The sequence below is a fragment of the Morone saxatilis genome, unplaced genomic scaffold (assembly GCF_004916995.1).
Source record: "Morone saxatilis isolate NCDOM2014 unplaced genomic scaffold, NCSU_SB_2.0 Contig17, whole genome shotgun sequence".
In the NCBI taxonomy this organism is placed as follows: domain Eukaryota; kingdom Metazoa; phylum Chordata; class Actinopteri; family Moronidae; genus Morone; species Morone saxatilis.
The window spans coordinates 26,940,935-26,961,031 of record NW_023339729.1 but is presented as its reverse complement, the minus strand read 5'-3'; the positions used below and the strand labels follow the sequence as shown (position 1 = coordinate 26,961,031).

The following is a 20,097-nucleotide window of genomic DNA, read 5'->3' as shown; positions in this document are numbered from 1 at the left end:
TCCCGCCGCAGAGATGGCCCAGACGAATATCTCGGTGACGGAGAGCCAGTTCAGGTGTCCGGTGTGCCTGGACATCCTGAAGGACCCGGTGTCCACCCCCTGCGGACACACCTACTGCATGTCGTGCATTAACAACTACTGGGACCAGGCGGACTCGGGCCAGTTCAGCTGCCCCCAGTGCCGGGAGACGTTCAGCCCTCGGCCGGTGCTGCGGAGGAACACGGTGCTCGCCGAGGTCGTCGACAAGCTCAAGCTGAGCGAAATGATCACGGCGCCGGAGCTTTACCTGGGGGGACTCGGGGACGTGCCGTGCGACTTCTGCCCCGCGGAGAGCAAGCTGAGGGCGGTTAAGTCGTGCCTGGTTTGCCTGGCGTCCTTCTGCGAGCTCCACGTCCTGCCGCACCGGGATGTCGGCACGCTGCGGCGGCACAAGCTGGTGGCCGCGGTGGAGTGTCTGGCGGAGCGGCTGTGCGCACAGCACCGCCTGGGTCTGGAGCCCGCGGGGGGCGGCTCGGAGGCGGAGGCCGCGGTCGAGTGGAGCGGGGACTGCCTGCTGTGCGAGGCAGACCAGGAGGAAGTGCACAGTGTGGACGCCCAGAGAGCCAGGAGACAGGTAAAGACACCCCACTCTGGTTTCATTATTTAGGCTACAATGGTTCCCAAAGTCTCTGTACTGGAGGGAGGCTCCAAAATCTGACCCTCAGGTCTCTTAAAGTCCATACAGAGGAAAGGTTCCCAAACTCTTTATAATTGAAAGAATGTCTAAAAATCTCAAATGGCAAAATCTCTGATCAACAGGTCTGACATCTAGATCTTCTAGTGGATCACTGGATTGTGATTGTTGATCCATGTAAGTCAACCCAAACTAAATTCCTTTAAAAAAGAGCAATAAATGCAATCTAATTAAATTTCATAGATTACAATCTGCATCATGTCAAACCACATGTCTGCCATAAACTGACAACTGGAAATAAACAGTTCTCTGCCCTCTTCCTAAAAAGAAAAAACAAACTGAATATGAATAATCAGCCAGAAGTGACCTGAAACATAAAGCTTCCAGCTATAGGTGTAAGGATAGAGGGGGTGTTAATTGTGAGTCAAACAGGTATGATGGCAAAATGCAGTCTGGGCCGACTCATATGCAGCTTGTTCTTCATATGTTTCGAACTAGACAAAGTAAAGTAAGTAAAGTACATCGTGCTGAACTTCAGTTTCAGGAACTTGTGTCGGATTTGTTCTGATTCCCACAACGTTTTGCTCCAGCTGATGATGAGCTTCTGATCCGGTTTGAAGCCCTATAGTTCACATAAAGCAAATGGACATAACAGCTAACAAACAATAAAGTCAACTTAGTCATTATCGTTTGGTTTGAAAAAAACCTACTGGAGGAGGTATAATTGCACCAAGACAGGCCAGAAGACAGGAGGGACCTTGTTGTCTTATAGGTGCTGATTAAATCTCGAGTGCATTGTCTGTCAGGCCACTTACAGCAAAAATAGACTGAGGTGACTCATATAATATTGTGTCTTACAGCCTTTTTCGGGTTGAAGTTTGTCCAGCAAAGTGTCAAAAGCCAAGAAAAGTAATAAAAGTAGTTAAAGAAATAAATAACAAACAATAATCACAACAGTATTTTTTTAATGATTATGTGCTTATTGTGCTAATATGAACCACAATAGATACCTTAATAGATAAAACACCTATATTGCATAACTGAACCACCGCAGCTTTCACCTAATGGGTTTGCAACAAATATCACAGTTTCATGAAATACAGTATTACACTATTATTATTGTTGTTATTATTATCAGGTACAATCACAAGAAAACAGAAGGGTTTTGTGGTTGAACAAACGGTGTATTTAAATTTTGTGCAATTATACAAAGAATACTTAAACTGTAGTGAGAAGAAAGGTTCTTATCCTGCGTTTAAAGGTGTTCAGTGTAGGAGAATGAAGTGAAAACACCCGACTGTCTCTCTTTGTCTCACTGCCTAATAATTGTCTGTGTGTCTGTCAGCTTCAGCTTCGGGAGTGTCTGAGGATGATTCAGGGAAGGACACAGAGCGGAGAGAGAGAATTGGAGGAGTTTCAGCAAAGCTTGGAGTCCCTCAAGGTGACACACGCGCACACACACACACACACACACAGAACACTCTTCTTCTTCCTTGCTAATCTAACTATTACATAAAGGCATACTCCATGTTATCAAGCTAGTTTAAGCTTCCAAGAACTAATTATTCCCGAGTGTTAAAATACCTGGAATATACCTGGTACATTCACCTTAATTAAAGAAACAGTAAACATGCCTCTGTCATTGTTTGTTGTATAGCGCTTTTCATACATACAACATAGCCGTAAGTTTCAATAAAAACCAGATTAAAGAGTCTTATGTTTCTTTAATGAATGAACAGAGGTTGCATGGTGTAGATTTATAGACAGGTTATTCCACAGTTTGGTCCATAGTAAGAGAAGCCACCCTCTCCATGTCTTTAACCGCTGATACATTTAATGCTGCAGTGTTTGATGAGCTAATGCAGCGGTTAGGAGTATAGAGGGAGAGACAGATGGCTGAGTATGGAGGTGCTAAACCATTCAGAGCCTCATAAACTGGCAATAACATTTGGAAATCAATTCTGAATGAGACAGTAAGCCATGTTTTTTTAAAATGCATTCTAATTGATGCAGTCAATATGCACGCTTAGGTTCACATCATTGTCTATGAGGGCACTCATGACTATTGTCTCATACTGAGTCTGCTTAGAATTTTGTGTCTTTTAGAATCAGCACCAATAACCCCTCATTTCATTTCAAAAAGTAGTTACACATCCAATGTGTGATGTTTTGGAGGCATTCTGTTAAAGGATTTAAACATGGATGCAAAATCAGGGGTTTGTATTTAGAGTCCCCACTCTGGTGCATTAAATCAAGCACTCCTTCTCCACAGGTAAACTGTCTACATTTAAAAAAATCACAGTGATGTCTTTTGATTCATTTGGGCATTTGAAACAAGTTATTATAATTATGAAGTTATTATACGCTGTTAAGTTGATTAAAATTAAAGTTACACATTAATATCCTTAAAAGGGCATCTACTCTTTCTACCTCATTAAACATTACAGAATCTAGAAATATGCTAATTGTTTTCCTGAAGTAGGAAACATCTTGTATGTTTCCTACTTCACTGTAAAGTTCTGGACTGACGGACTCAAACTGGACCAGGATGATGCAGTATGATGCAGTATACCCAGCAGTGCAGTATGGTATGTGCTATGTAAAGCACATGAGATAAAGAGTTACATAAATAGACTTGACTTGACCTGACACACACAACCTCACACACTCGCCTCTCTCTATCTCCCTCACACACATAAACACTCACAGGAACTGTTGTAGTTTCCAAAAGCTCATTTAAATTTCCGTGCCACTCCTTCGGTCTTCCAGGAAGGCTGTTTCTTGTATCTCCCCCGAGCATCATCTGCATCCTTCCAGCTTGTGGCGGCTCTAGCTTCTTGGAAAACCTCTCTATTAGTGCACTAAAACATCAGACTGAAATTGGCCTTTTATCAGATGGTTCTAAATGCTTTTTCTGAGGGTTAATAATAAAATCTGGCAGGACACTGTAGACCCTCAGCGGTCAGCGAAAAAATATTGCTGTTGTGTTTTTAAACTCTCAGAAACCTGAAAATGTAATGCTTTTGTTTTACATACTCATGTCATTATGTTAAAAAAGAATCTAATGAAGACCATGTATCTCCAAATCTGGTGACTTTTCTTGAACGACCTGAAGGATGAAGTATTCTTTTAAGGGGCGAGAAAATTCTCTTAACTTTTGGAAACAGGCTTTTAAGAAAATATATGTTTTATGATGGGGGAAACACAAATTGGCATGTTAAAGTTGAAATGACAACTTTACTCACATAATAATCTGATATTGTTGTTGGAGGATGTTGAAACGGGACATAACACATCCGCATAAACTGTAAGACAATGAGAAATCATTCATGAGATATAGTTTTTTAACGTTATTTTTTTGGCCTTTTATTGCCTTTATTATAGTGACAGCTGTAGATTGACAGGAAAGGGGGCAGAGAGAGAGGGGATGACACGCAGCAAAGGGCCACAAGTATCAGTTGATTCGAGGACTAGAAAAAACGGTGAAAATGTTACTTTATTTGGGTTTTTTTCACGTGTAATTAAGCATTTGAGGTTGCCGTTTCTTAGAAAGGGAGAGTTTCCTAGAAGTTTGAAATCTCTGCTTCATGGTGTCTTTAAGTATTTACTTTCTTCTACTCTTAAACTACTCTTGTGTTCTGTCTGTGTGTGTGTTTCAGGTGTCAGCGTCGGCTGTTTTAGAGGACAGTGAAGTTCTGTTTGCAGACATGGCACTCCGCCTGGAGAAAACCAAGGCAGAGGTGAGGAGCAGCGGCTAGAAGTATCCGCTGTAATGTTACTAATAGTTGTAGATATTGGAGTGATAGTTTAAATAGCAGTGATTCCCTCAGAAACCAGTACAGCAGTAGAACATGTACCAGTTAGTACTGGTACTAAGTAACTAACTAAGAGTAGCTGAAGTAGCCCTAGAAGCAATAGAAGTCATAATAGTAGTCAGTAAGTATTAATTGCAGCACTCTAATGAGGTTAATGGGAACAGTGGTTGTTAAATGCTAAGAATGCAGCAAAAGATAACTTCTGTTATGAATTGGCGCTATACAAATGAAATTGAATTAAATTGAATTGAACATCTATTTGTGTGCCGCAGGTTCGAGCGAGGCTGGAGGCGAAGGAGCGAGCAGTGGTTGGGAGGGCCGAGCGGGACATAGAGATGTTGGAGAAAGACCTGGAGGAGCTGAGGAGGAGAGATGAGGAGATCAGTCGGCTCCTGCAAACTGAGGACAACGCCCACTTCTTACAGGTGAGGGGGAGAAAGAGGGAGGATGTAAAGGATACAGACCCACAGCCGAGGAGGAGAACTTCAGAGTGCTGAAAAAGAAGGGAGATACTGCTCATAGGCAGTGGTGGAAAGTAGCTAAGTACATTTCCCAAGTACTATACTCAAGTAAAATTTTAAGGTACTTTAATTGTACTCTGAGAGAAATATTGTCGTTTTTACTTTGCTACATGTATCTGACAGATAGAGTCACTACTTTGATAAATTTGAAAAAATTCTAAGTTTATAAAATCTCAAAAGGCTTTGTTAAAGATTAAACCAGTGGCTTCCAACCTTTCTGGCTTGTGACCCTGTACAAAAAAACTGGGGCACCTTGTCGTGTTTCTGATGTTTATGAGTTGTTAGCAGTGCAACTGCAATTCAATATTTCACATCTCACGACCTGTAAGATACAGCCCTTTGAAAGGGGGCCGACCCATAGGTTGGGAACAACTGACTGTATATAGAGCTCCACTTCAACCAGCTCCAACAGTGATATTATACTTATGCATTATTCTGTAATAACTTCATATTTCATATAGTATCAGTCACAGGAGCCATTTTTCTGTAAAATCAGTACTTTCAATTTTGGATACTTTAAGTATCAGTATCTGATAATAGTTTTGTACTTTTACTTCAGTAGGATTTTGAATGCAGAATTTTTACTGTAATGGAGGTTTATTTGCAGTATTGGTACTTTACTTCTTTCCCCGCTGCACATTAGCCATTCTTGCATTTGTATTCACCCATTACATCTAATGTATCCTGGAGGCTATAGGAACTCACCAGAGTGCATACTACTAAATGTCCTGAGAAATGAGTCTGTATATGAATGATGGAGGAGGGAGAAGAATGAAAGAGAGGGTTTAATGAGTCAGCAGTGACCAGTGGAAAAAGACAACACAAGTGCTATTTTCAAATTCAATTGTACAAGGAATTAACGAAGGGAGGGAGGGAGGGCGGGCTGTAGATGCTGTGCCAGGCTGATTTTCCACTCTCTCTCTCTCTCAGGCGGCTCCTTTGCTATGCATCCCTCTCACCACCGGTCGGCACTCCAGAGTCTTCAGCCTGCCCACAGAGGCTTTCAGCAGCGCCAGGAGAGCACTGTGTCACCTCCGTGGCCGCATGGAGGAGGTCTGCAGGGAGGAAGTGGACAAGATAAGCCGTGCAGGTAGAGCAGATGACCTAAAGGCAGGAAGATGTCACTAGATGTCATTAAGGATGATGTGATACACTGAATACTATTAGATTGAGAAATACTCAAACATGCAGACACTCGCTCGTTTAAAGTAATTTAAAGTTTGAGCATATACCATTTACGTATTGCAAAGGTTCAGCATAGATTAAGGAGATTTAAGTACGCTCAGTTTCATACTATGATTGCATTTCTCTTCCAGTTAATGAGAACTACGTGTCAGGTGGAGAGTGTGTAAAAGGTAAGCATAAGAAACATGATACACAAAAGCACACACACACACCCTCTGTGACAGTGTCAGGTCTGAGGTGACCCATTTTTAGCAGGCTGCAGGTTTTGACATGACATTTAACACTGCGAGGGACAGTGGACGTGTTAATTATTTATGCTGAAGAGGACAGGATGATGTCTGATACAACACACTCTGGCTCATATCCAAGCTCTGCTCCGTTCTAATCAGTTCACTTCAGTTTAATTGGAAGCAAAGAAAATTCAGTGCAATTCGTTTGAATGACTTTTGGAAGTGTTTCAATGACAGCCACAGTAGCTGCTGGTCATATAACCATAAGATAACTGAACATTTTTGTGTCCCCACTTTGGCCATATTATATTAAAGTACAAAGCAACATCCTTCCAAAAGCTTTGTCCTGGTTATGTCATAACTTGGTAGAAAATAGCCCTCAGTGAAAACTGTCCACAGCTACATCTGTGGATTTTCCTGACTAATTGGGACATCTGTCTTCTTTTTTTGTTATTATTGGTATTGTTCAGTTTTTACAAAATATACCAAATACCATTCATATCCACTGTATTGGGGAGGTGGCAGAAATCTCAGTGCGGAGAACTCCAAACCACAACAAATACAACCAACACTATCTGCAGGGCAATGGGGTAAGTGAATAAATGTGGGCATATCTGGTAATTTCGGGTGAACTGACCCTTTATTTCACAAACAGCTGATTTTGTATTTGTTAGCGTGCTAACTAGCCAGCCAAACGTATCAACTTTAAAGGAATAGTTTGGAATTTTGTGAAACACACTTATTAGCTTTCTTGCAGAGAGGTAGATGAGGCGATTTATACCACCTGTTCAATATGAAGCTTGTGCCTTATGCTAAGCTAAGCTAGCTGTTCCCTGACAGGGGTTTTATTAAAGCAGGATAGAGTTGCAAAGTGCAAAGAGCTATTTTGGGCGCACCTAATTCTGGAAGTAGATGAGTCATTCATTTTTTAGTTTTTGACAGTTGGAGCTCTTACAGGCTGGATGGAAATGAAACTCTTTTTTGTTCGAAATTCTTTAATAAAAAAAAACAAAGGGACAACTTGTATTCAAAAAAACGAAAATGGTAGACTCTAACCCTAACCCTAGATATTAATTTTCAACGAGACAGCAAATAAGCGTATTTCCTAAAATTTCCAAACTATTCCTTTAACAATAAAGCCACTATGTGTAGGATTTTCATTGGCTCCATCAGGTGGTAGAGTCAAGAATGTGAAACAAATGAGCTAAAAGCGACACATGAACAGCACCAGTTTTAATGACTTTCTTATTCTTTCACACATCTATGCCACTGAAATAATTGAAAAGGTGTTACATTAAAATTCTACACGTAGTGACTTTAGTATTTGTGCATGTAGCCTAAGTTTAGGCTACATGCACAAATGCTTGATTAGGTGTGTTTGATAACAAGGTATCATTATCCGACTGGAGTTATGGAATCATTATTTACTGTACTCTCTCTCTGTGGGTCCTGTGGGTGTAACTGTGCTCATTCCTTCCTGTTTTGCCAATCATACATGTTTTGTACATATTTTCCTTCATTTCTGTCTCACTCATGCTCTCTTTTCTTTCTCTCGCTTTTTATTTTACTTCTTGTCTTTGGTATATGTCTTTGACTGGATGCCACTCTCTCTCACTCCTATTCAGTTCAGTTTCAGTTCATTTATTCCATTACATTTATTTCCATAATATGGACATAAGTATTAAATACCAGTTTTTCTGTGTCTTTTTCTCATGTGTCCCTTATCAGCAGTGCCGGTGTCGTTCCCCCTGTCCTCTTTGTCTCTGCAGCCGGCCGATCAGAGGATGAGGGCAGTTTTCCTCAGGTGTAAGTATTCCCTCTACTTCTAAAACTCTCTCCATCTCTTCTTTAATCTTTTTCTTTCTCCTTCGTTTACTCTCTCACTCTCTGGTGCACCCATTCACTATGACCATCCTGCATGTCATTCCCCATTTTGCTCTCCTCTTCTCTTCCTCTGACCCTGTTTCCTCCTCCTGTTCCATCCTTTTCTCTTTCTTATTTCCATGTTTCTAGTTCAACAGTTAAAAGGGACCTGTTCGGAAATGTGAGAGCCCATTCTGGGTCCTCATCAATGATTGATGGCTATCATACTGTTTTTGTAACATCCATGTCTGTCATTAAGACCAGTGTCGTGTCCCAACAGAAACAAGTCAGCTGACGGGATGACAGCGTACCATTGCCATGTTAGGCATTAATAATTCATTTGGTCAGAGGTGGATTAAGGCCGTATGTGTCGTTTATCCCCCCTGTGCCAAAATGTTAGCTGAAAGCCTGGACGGCTTAATTAACATCTGTTGGTCAGTCTGTGTCCCACTCAACTCATAAAATCTTTCTTTCTTCTCTGTTTCCCTTCCTCCAGTTTCATGTCATCTATCCTTGGACCCTGATACAGCACACCCAACCCTGGCTCTCCTGGAGGGGCCCCAGGGTGCCCACTGTGGCGAGGAGCCCCAATCCTACCCCCCTCACCCGCAGCGCTTTGATTCAGTGGCCCAGGTCCTGTGCAGGGAGGGCCAGTTTGGTGGCGCCAGCTACTGGGAGGTGGAGTGGAGGGGCGGGGGATGGGTTGACATCGGTGTCACCTACCGAGGTATCGGACGCAAAGGTGGCGGAAAGCCCTGCCTGCTGGGGCGCAACGAGAACTCTTGGCGGATGAGGTGTACACACGCTGGATATGCTGCATGGCATGACAACCGCAAGACCACGGTGGCTGCACCGCCCTGTCCCAGAATCGGTGTGTTCCTGGAGCGCCAGAAAGGAGCGCTGTCCTTCTACAGCGTGTCGGACACAGTGGTGCTCCTGCACACCTTTCGTTGTCCGTTCTCTCAGCCGCTGTACCCAGCCTTCCGCCTGGACCTGGACTCCACGCTGCTCATCTGCCCCAATGAGGGAGGCAACGGACACCCAACCTAACCTTGCCCCCCACTCCTCACCCAGGACCCTACATTAAAATACTGCAGAAAAGGGCTGTTGGTTGGTAGAAGTTGCTGGTGCAGGAGCAACAATATCAGGAATCACAGTCAGGAATCAAACCCTTTTCTTTTTCTATACATATCTTTTTGCATAGTCTCTCCTTCTGTAAGTGTCTCTCTCTCTTTTTTTAATCATTTTTCAAAAAATGTAAATACCCTTTTGGATCACAGGCTGAGCTGTAAAGCATATATGCATTTTTCACAGCAAACATTAGGGCTTGTCATTGTAGGAAAAGCACAGGTGTTACTAATAACATTATCAATGGCTCTGTTCTGTCCCAGTAAGCCGTGACAGTGTGACAGTGTGACAGTGAGTCAGCATGCACAACATCAGGACACTGAGACTGAAACAGCTAAATGCAATATTCAGCCTCATTCATTTCTTTTATTTTCACCTGTGCTTTTCCTACTCTGACATGTTTAAATCGCTGCAGTGAAAAAGAATTCAGTGCACATTTTCTGAGCAAAGATATGGATAGAAACATGTGAAAACCATCTGTTCTTGAAAAAAGTATTCACCCCGGTTTGTGTTTTTAACATTGTTTACTTTGTACTAAAAATTAGTTGTAAGTACATTTATGGGAATTTTTTGTACATTGTTTAAGTATCAGAGGGTGGCTTTCTTATTTAACTACTTGAATACCCACAGCAAAAGACTTCTTCATCAACCTCACTGCCATGGGAAACCTGCAAAAGTGACCTCAGCATCAGATTTAGACTAATAAAAGGCCATATTGTAGCAATTTTCTTTATTCTTTGGTCATCTCTGACATGTTATTGATGCTGTTTGAGGTCATTTTCTTTTATGTGGGTGTGTTTTTGTGAACACTGCATTGTACTGCATTGTCTTTTAAGTAGAATACCTTGAATTAAAGTAATCGTTTGATATTTGGGAAATATTATTATTTGCTTTCTTGCTGAGAGTTAGATGAGAAAAATGAGACCACTCTCCTGTCTTTACATTAAATAAGATACCACCAGCAGCCGCTTAGCTTAGCTTAGCACAAAGAGTGGAAACAGGGGAACCAGCGCTCAAAGGTCACAAAGTCCAGCTACTGTTTCCAGACTCTGAGCTAAGCTGAGCTAGGCTAAGCTATGTAGCTGCTGTTGGAGGCTTCATTTTTACTGTACAAACATAAGAGTTGGTGGGGCGCCCAGGTAGCTCACCTGGTAATTCCCAAAATGTTGAACTATTCCTTTAAGGCTGCATTCACATTGCAGGTCTTCATTCTCAATTTTAAATTACTGTTAATTTCAGTTTTTTTATATTATCATATAATATTTGTGTCAGTATATAAGTAATATTCAGTAACAATTTGCGATTACATATTACATACATGCTAATGCTGAATGTTAAAGCCACCACAACCTGGCAATAACATGGTGACCCATGGTGAATGATTTTAAATGTACTTACTGTCATTGCAATACTGGTTAATTATGTTTATCAGAAACGTGCTTTGCATGCTTTCAAATCCAATCCTATTACTGTCTCATATCCAATCATATCTAATCCAGTCCAGTCTTATTATTATCTTATATCATTCATGGTTAGAAAAATGTTACTTTAAACTGTTCACATGAATAAAAGAATGTCAGGTGTTTAAGAAGAATCAGAACAAGAACTTAAAGAGTCTGCCACTGTTTCCCTTGACCCCAGTATCCTTCTGGAAACTGTTTGATTGTAACGTTACTAGGGATAGGGATCCACTTGCAATGCTAGTTGTAACTCGATGTTTGGAAGCCATACTGTATGACATTGTCTTCCTATGCCTCATTGAAGTTTTGGTTTTGAATGGTGCTATTCCAGAGGAGTGTGATCACTTGACCGAGCACTGTGTGAGGCTTTTAAACCAAACTATTTGTGAAATGAAAATGTCACACGTGGATAAACTATTTTAATTCCAAAGACACAGCAACATCACACAAGTACATAGAATCCAATTATTGACTTTCTTTGTGAAACATTTTTCGAGGGCACATTCAAAACTAGAAATAAAAAACAAGAGCTTCATTAAAAAAATAACATATTGCACATATTACTAACAGAAAGCCTAAAAGGTATTACATCTATGCTACACAATACCTTGAAGTTACAATTCCACACAGGCATTTCTGGATTTATCAATCCAAAGTTAGAAACTATTTTTTTTGCCATGAAGTGCATTATTCCACAAGCTGTAGGGCTGACAGGAACTGAACTGTCCATGCTGGTCTGTAAAATTTTATCTTGTAGCATTGTCTCCACCTGTTTACTCACTGTGCTTTAATTACTGTTCCTTAATGTGACTGTAAAATGTTGTAATTGTCTGAGTGTTGCTTTTTCCGAGGTGAGTTCATTCCACCTTGGCTTGCAATAAACTGATCTATGGAGGTCCGAATTTGCGGGTCTGAGACTGTTTTCTATTGTGAACCTGAAACATTAGTACACGTTCACAAGAATTTATCAGTGAGAGGCGTTGTTACCACAGCTAAATACTGCCTTTATTATGCACTAAGCTTAAGTTATGGTAGTGTTGATCCAGTAATTGATAACAGTATGATCAGTTTTTGTACTTTACATCTAAGAAAACCCTTTCTCATAAAAAAGACCTTAATTTAAATTAAAAAAACAATAGGATAGAATACTGTGAATCAGTAATGCACCCTCCTCTAAATACATTATGTGTGGTGTCCCACAGGGCTCTACTTTAAGCCCCATCTTATTCTTACTATATGCTTCCCGTCATTTATTATCAACAGCCTCAAATTCTTTTCACTGCCATGCGAATAACATTCAGATGTGACTTCTTTTAAACCCCCAAAAACGTCAACTGTCTTGGAGAAAGTGTGTTGTTGTTTTTTTAGATTTATTACCAAAATCCAGGGATTCTTTTTATGTTTTTGTTATGTTTGGGTTTTGTTGCCTTTGACAGTGAGTATAGTGAGATCGGGGAGGACAGTTTAGATGGTGCGAGGGTTGAGATAAGTTCAGTTGACATAAAAAAATAATTGACAACAGATTTGGAAATCAGTTAGTCATGTAAGTAATTTATTACACCAAACTGCCAAACATTTTCTGGTTCCTATTCCCCAAATGTGTCTAGATATAGGCTATTCAATTGGGGTTTTTGGTTTTTTTTTTAACCCCCCAAAACAAAACAAAAGTTAGATGTACACTGTGACATTTGTTTTACCAGTTATGATTAACTGATTAATCCTTTATAGTCGCTTGAATATTTAAAAGATCAATCAATTGCACAGCCAGCATTTCTAATACATTCCAAATATGTTTGTCCACAAATGTATGTTCTGCCATCAACACCATATGGTTTGGTTTGAGTATGTTTCACTATGAGTTGACAAAAACACTGTGAGGTGAGCAACTACAAATAATGTGGCTTAGCCTCCGTGTGCCTGCAGAGTTTGGTCCACGGTGCTGCCTGACAGTCTCAACCGAGGGAACAATACTCCCTCTAGTCTTGTCACGTGAACCCGCTGCACATAAACAGATGTCATATGATTTGAGGTTTATTTTCCAACATGGCGGCCAGGTCGCAGCGGCTGGTCGTCGCTCTCCTGTTCATCTTCAGCGGCGTTTTAAGCTTTCCTCTCGGCCAGGAAACCAAACCGACTGCAACCTGCGGATACGAGGTCAGCTGTGTTTACGCTTCTGACATTTTATGAGTGTATTTTATCTTTTTAACATCACAACAGCTGGATTAACCAGAGGTTTACTTTCAGTTTCACACATCCGCCTTTCTGCTTGTCACTTGTTTGTTTGAGGAACAGAGATTAAAACTGAAAGATGATTTGTGTCTCCTTTTATATATATATATATATTTTTTCTGTGCTGACTTTGTTTGTTTGTTTGTTTGTTTGTTTGTTTGTTTGTTTGTTTGTTTGTGTGTGTGTGTGTGTGTGTGTGTGTGTGTGTGTTTATAAAGTCTGTCATGCACCCAAGCCAACATGCTGAGTCCACCTGGTGCCTCACACACATGATGATGTGGCTGGCTCAAGACTGTTGACAGTATTCTATGGAGGTCAGTCTGATAAACACACAACAAAACAAACAGTGATGGAATGGTAATCCAGTACTTTCTGTTTAAAAATTACCCTAGAAGTGTGTAAAGTAGTTAAAATTAGCTCAGCGTTCACTACTACGCTGTAAATGACATAACCACATTTATTATAGTAACAATGCTGACATGTTACTGTAACATGAGTGAGTCTTTGATAGCTTTAAGACAAACACTGAATTTATTTCACCATTTTCTCGCTTCCACTCTTTTTTTGGAGGAAATAAACCTTTATTTACATCCAGAAAGAACCGACAATGAGTACAGCTCTGCTTTTACAGGTGTGGAAGAAGGAAAAGTAATGTAATATGCATTTTATTCATGCACTTTGTTCCTTCGTTCGTCGTGTTAACAGTTTTGTCTCCTCTTTCTGGATAAAGGTGTGTTGGAAACGATCATGTCAGCTCCCTCAATTGCATTTAATGTCATTTGCTTCTGTCAGGGTCTTTACTAGCAACGTGGTGATAAAGGTTTTATAGTTTTTAAGTCGATTAACAATCATGTGTCTTTTTATAGTGGAAACGCAGCGTGTTCTGCACGGTGAGTGTCATCGTCTTCTTGTGTGTGGTAATAGCTAAGGCGAGATCATCTGCACTGTAAGATAGACAGATAGGAGTGTGTGTGTGGGGGGGGGGGTAATGTTTTTCAATATGTTACTGCAGTGTAAGCACAGTGTTTTGAATTTTAGGGTTAAAGCATTTTAAAATATATAAAAAATAATTAGTTTTGCTGGTGCCATGAAAGCATCTATACAATGACGAGGACTGAATCCTTACAGCTTCTTAAAGTTGTGATTCCTACGTTAAAAAATCTTGTCACTTTTGTCCTCAATCTGTTAGAGATGGGAGCTTATCAATTTCTTTAATTGATCCCAAACGAGCAGCACGACTATTATCGAGGGTAAATAACTTAGACAGTAACATTAGCGCCGTGCAGGAAACTTAAATGAAAACATTGCTGTACAAATATTCTCTCATTTCAAGGGGTGGGAATCGAGAACCGGTTCCAGTTGAGAACCTGTTCCACAATCAACAGTGGAGCTTTCTACACTGTGTTCATACTCTCTTGTGAAAAAAATACTGAAAAACTGCATAGGCCTGTTTCTTTTTTTATTGAGAATCGGACAGATATCAATAAAATCGTATCAATTCTGATCCCTAAAATCAGTGTGTGTTTGTCTATCTGTGTAGATCGTAATGACATCCAGCATGCCGGGGTGCAGTACATCCTGGACTCAGTGGTGGATCAGCTACTGAAGAATCCAGACCGGAGGTTCATCTATGTGGAGACGGCGTTCTTTTACCGCTGGTGGAAACAGCAGAGCTCCAGCATGCAGCAGACCGTCAAGAAACTGGTTAATGAGGGTACACGAATCAACCCTGTACATTTACACCAGAATAGTTACATTCCTGAGTTAATGGTTACATATCTGACTGAACTCTTCTCCCTGCCTTCCCCTCCCCCTGCCTTCCCCTCCCCCTTCCTCCAGGCCGTCTGGAATTTGTGAATGGCGGCTGGTGCATGAGTGACGAGGCCACCACGCACTACAGCGCCGTCATTGACCAGATGACCATGGGCCTGAGGTTCCTCAATGACACTTTTGGGCCTTGTGGTCGCCCTCGTGTCGCCTGGCACATCGATCCCTTTGGCCACGCCCGCGAACACGCCTCCATGTTTGCACAGGTAGTTTATCTTAAAGGAATAGTTAGACATTTTAGGAAGTACACGTCACTGTCTTGCTGAGAGCTAGTTTAGAAGTTGTGGTTTTTACAGAGGGGTAATGTGCTGGACCATTTCTTGCCTTGGCGTGAATGAGTCCTGTTGTCACCATGTGGTTGCCAAGCAAGTAGCGGAGACTTCAGGAACACTTTGGTTCAAACAAACAAGAAATAAAATGTTGACTAGTGAACTTTAAAGGTGCTGGTAGGCAGATTCTGTTTCCCTTTAGACTGAGCCAGTCTAGCTGTTTCCCCTTGTTTTCAGTCACGCTAAGCTAACCTAGCTTCCTATTTGCTGTACGGACCATAGAGCAGAATCGATCTTCTCATTTACTTCAAGAAAGAGACAACCAACATTTCCTTTAAGACAAATGCTACAGTATGTATTGCTTTAGCCTTCGTAAGCTGGAGGCCCTCCAGTTGAACATCCGTCCCTGAGCTTTCGACCGACCGTTTCCTGTGTATTTTGTTCCAGATGGGGTATGACGGCTTCTTCTTTGGTCGCCTGGACTACCAGGACCGGGCTCGCAGGAAGAAGGACAAGGAGCAGGAGCTTTTGTGGAGGGCCTCTGACAGCCTCACACCACCCATGGCTGACCTCTTCACCGGTAGCAAACCTCTGACACATACACAAATAATCCCTCTCTTCTATAATAAAAAGAAATATTTTTCCACTGGTATAATCTTTTTTTTTTTTGTAATTTGATTGAACTGACCCTTTAACCTTTGCCCTCTGCCCCCCCTCTCCTACCCAACAGGGATTCTTCCCAACGGGTACAACCCTCCTGAAGGATTTTGCTGGGACCAGTCGTGTGATGACCCACCAATCAGAGATGACCCTGACCTGGAGGACTATAATGTTGATGATGTGGTGAGGCGCTTCTTCGCCATCGCCAATAGTCAGGTTAGACACACACACGCACACACACACACACACACGACCACGCACTCTCCCTAACATAAACACACCATATCTCATAGGGGAATTTGTAAAGGATATGATGACTGATACGGACAGAAGTGAATTACAAGCTGCATTAACAGCCTACAGCCAATAAATACAACTGTTAGCAGTCACAAGATGCCAGCATTTAATATGACAAGAAATCAGAAAAACTAGCATGAGATGTTGACTGAGTGATATGATTTGATGTGCAAGTGTGGTACATTATCTACAAAAAATGCTCACATAACTGCTTTCTCATGTTTTTTTATTACCTCTTTGTAACCATTACTTCTCCTCATCTCTTTGCTATCTCAGGCTACAGTGTATAAGACCAATCACATTATTATGACCATGGGCTCAGACTTCCAGTATGAGAATGCCAACCTGTGGTACAAGAACCTGGACAAGCTGATCCACTACGTGAACGCCCTGCAGGCGAATGGCAGCAAAGTCAACGTGCTCTATTCTACCCCCTCGTGTTACCTTCAGGAGCTGCACAGAGCAAACCTCACCTGGTAGAATGAACATTATCACTTAATGAGATTATTGGAGTAACAGTATCAGAATTATACCCACAATAACAGTATAAAGAGCTGCCTTGTGTATTTTTGCTGCAACTTCATCCTCTTTCAACCCAGGGCGTTGAAGATGGATGATTTCTTCCCCTATGCAGACAACGCTCACAATTTCTGGACCGGCTACTTTACCAGCCGACCTGCACTGAAACGTTATGAGAGGATCAGCAACAGCAACCTGCAGGTAGTTTGAGTTTGAGGCCAAACATCGAATAACATTCATTTCAAAGTTACAACAGTTTAATCAGCCCAACACCGGGAAACTGCGCTCACACTCAAGATCCAGCTTAAATTTATCAGTTCATAACCAACAACCTCTTTCTCCACCTATCAATTATCAGGTTTACACCTCTTCGACCACGGCATTCTGTACCAACGTCATGATTGCCCATTTCCAAAGTGTATAAAAGGTTTAACTTTTGAACTCTACTACTTTTAACTTCTTTTTCTTTTAACTGTAACCATCTAGACTTTTAGTGTCCCTCCTCCAGAAACCCTGATCTGAATCCAGACCATTATGAATTCTTTTTATCTCTCACAAAAACACACACCATTTTGCTCACGCCCTAAAGCGGAAGATCCATTGGTACGTTCACAATCTAACCTCCCTGGAAAATAATGATACCAAAGTTATCAATTAACCAGCACATTCCCAACTCAAACGGTGGTCATGATCAGCCTTCTAATACAATTGTCTTATTATTTATGAAAGATCTACAGTTTTATCCATCAGGAAAGCCATTCTTTCTCACACCATTTTTACGCAAAGTCGCACAGAAAAGTCCCAACCACCACAAAACACTACCTCAGATGCTACTAACTCTTCAACATTTCAGTTTTATTTGAACTTTCACACTGCATGACTTTCCAACGGACCTATAAACTAGTGTACATTATTATTAATTCTACTGTATTTAACGATTTCGTACAGATCAACATTTTCAAAAACATGTTAATCCCACAGACCTTCCACTGAAAAAATAAACTGAAATGGGACTTTTTAAATAAGCCCAAATTTGATTGTTTAGCAAACACTTTATATAATCCTCCCCAACACAACAACATACGAAAAATAGAATTTAAATAGTAACAAATTCACATAATCAATTTTTCTTTATTAAAATAACATTTCAGTTCATTTTTTTGATTTCCAGAATGATCTGATTACACTTTTCTGAAAACACGTTTTCATCCCTACAGTAAAATACAAAAACTCTATACAGTTACAAATATAACTCAAAAATTATACATACAATTATACATAACGTTGACACAATAACCTTTATACTTCAAAACCTGACAAATGTTACCAGCCTTTTATCTACCTCCCTTTGCGATTTTCTACTTTCTCCTTTCCCGACACTTTTTTCTCATTTGTCTTGACCACCATCTCTCTTCACAACAATCACAGTGAACCTCAGATTTACTAATTACAAAGTACAAAAAAAAAAACTTTAACATTTTAACGTGCCTGACGTTATTGAATCACATGTTACAAAAGACTTTTCCAGCGAGTTAATAATATACGAAAATATTCTTCCCGTTACCAAGCCATAAAAATTTTTACTTTAAAATAAAAACAATCCATATCGAATAATCCCTCCGCCCCAACACCTCTGTTCTTGATGCTGACCACTAAGACCTCCAGCTTTTACCCAATCTCAACAATAACCACAATCCACATAAATCTATCCACCCATCCAAGTATTCCTTGTACACCTATTAGATATCAAAGAACATTATACATACAATGCTTTCCCATATCATTCAGACCCTACTAAATCCATCAACGATGAACAAATAACATCCAACATTCAAATTTCAACCTAATCTGACATTATATACATCTCCCACTTTACTATACATCTCTTCCAAAGTTTCCTAATTTGACATAATTTTATTTCATTTTCCTCAAACCAAAAACCGACCAGTTTCTTTCCACCTTCATCAACGTTTCAGTCATCGTCGTTAAACGGAAAAAACAAATAACCCACTCAACCTTGTCGATCTGTCTTCAACGGTAAGAGAAATCATCATCTTCAACTCCCTTGGTTGAAATATATAATTCACAAAAAGACACAAGCAGCTCTTTTTTAATACTGTATTTTTTTATAATCTATACTTTTACCCCAAATAATCTCATTTAATGATAATGTTCCATTCTACCATTGATTTGCCTCCCTTCAGCTCCAAATAAACGAGTTTTTATGAATAATCACTTATGGCTTCTTCCATGTCTCCCTGTCATTTCTGTTCACTACGGAGCAGCGTCCATTTCCTGTGCCACAACATGTGCATCTCGCATACGAACTCGAAGCTGAGCCATTTGTTCATAAAGTAATGATTTTTATACACTTAGCCTTAGATATCGCAACATAATGAGTAAAGTAAGTTTAGCATAATAGGTAAAAAAAAACATGAAAATATTTTGGATCAATTTTTTAAAAATTTACCACACTTTACATCGATATCATCACTCACCTATTCAACATTTCCAATTCATCTTTCTATGTCTTGCAGTATTAAATCGGCACTTTACTTCGAACACCATTTTAACTTCATGCTTAGCTGTTTCAATCATCCTAAGTCAACTTCCTGGTCCATTACAGTCATCATATCCTCTTCAAACGTCCCTAAATGTTGTTTTTACTACATATCCTTGTTTTTGTTTGTTGCTGCTGTCGTTTGCTAACCCCTGACCTGAGTCTCAGGTGTGAGAGGCGCGCGGCAACCCACAAGTCATCAACCATTATATCCGTCCCCATGAGGCACCTTTTCTCAATCACACACGTCCATCAAAATCCTTCAAGACGTGGGGTACCCTTAATAACCCGCTTGTTTTTAAGTAATGGTTTAATGCAAATACATAGTCACGCGTCAACAACACCCCAACAACAAAAACACCACAGAAAGGTATACGCCATTTCAAAAAAGGGTTCCTATGTAATCAGACCCATCGTGCGATTTTCTATGCTGTCAAGTTTGTCTACTTGAAACTCACCATGTTTTGGCTTTTTATTCGCGGTCAACCCTCCACAAAAAGCCCTCCACGCCTTTCTCTTCTTCCTTCGATCGCGTTCTTGTAGTGCCAATCGACCCAGATAAGAACCGTCATACCCACTCGGAAAAGTCTCTCCTTCACACAACCAACCACTAGAGTATCAAAACACAGTAGGGATTCTCCGACATGGCTAATGGACTCTCTTCCTTCGACTACCAATTACGCCGCGCTGTCCCACACCATAAGAATAACCAAGAGCATCGACCGCCTTTCTTAGTTCCTCTTACATCCCTCCACAACACACCCATATTTCTTATCTTCAGACCGTTTATCAAACCTCTACACAACAAAGATTAACTTCCTCTCTTTCTCTAAGTAAAAGAAAAAATTTTCACTAACCCAT

General features: G+C 40.6%; 2 protein-coding genes across 4 annotated transcripts in view; both read left to right on the top strand.

Moving 5' to 3' along the window:
- LOC118327315 (E3 ubiquitin/ISG15 ligase TRIM25-like) overlaps window positions 1–11,769 on the top strand; it is a 12,010-nt gene extending 241 nt beyond the window's left edge. The window contains exons 2-10 of one of the 3 annotated variants that reach the window (XM_035660622.1): window positions 1–613; window positions 2,019–2,114; window positions 4,333–4,413; window positions 4,761–4,913; window positions 5,940–6,099; window positions 6,326–6,364; window positions 6,895–7,014; window positions 8,153–8,230; window positions 8,784–11,769. The exon at window positions 1–613 is cut by the window's left edge and continues 1 nt beyond it. In XM_035660622.1, coding sequence (XP_035516515.1) covers window positions 1–613; window positions 2,019–2,114; window positions 4,333–4,413; window positions 4,761–4,913; window positions 5,940–6,099; window positions 6,326–6,364; window positions 6,895–7,014; window positions 8,153–8,230; window positions 8,784–9,337 — 1,894 coding nt within the window. In that variant the 3' untranslated portion in view covers window positions 9,338–11,769. The remainder of the gene's footprint in view (window positions 614–2,018; window positions 2,115–4,332; window positions 4,414–4,760; window positions 4,914–5,939; window positions 6,100–6,325; window positions 6,365–6,894; window positions 7,015–8,152; window positions 8,231–8,783) is intronic. The other 2 variants (XM_035660624.1, XM_035660623.1) reach the window with 2 other exon arrangements.
- Window positions 11,770–12,918: 1,149 nt separating this feature from the next.
- Window positions 12,919–20,097, top strand: part of man2b1 (mannosidase, alpha, class 2B, member 1) — a gene marked incomplete in the record, with an annotated part of 19,062 nt that continues 11,883 nt past the window's right edge. Inside the window, 8 exon segments of the mRNA XM_035660161.1 lie at window positions 12,919–13,029; window positions 13,971–14,050; window positions 14,622–14,818; window positions 14,944–15,137; window positions 15,648–15,780; window positions 15,931–16,076; window positions 16,434–16,633; window positions 16,757–16,877. Coding sequence (XP_035516054.1) covers window positions 12,919–13,029; window positions 13,971–14,050; window positions 14,622–14,818; window positions 14,944–15,137; window positions 15,648–15,780; window positions 15,931–16,076; window positions 16,434–16,633; window positions 16,757–16,877 — 1,182 coding nt within the window.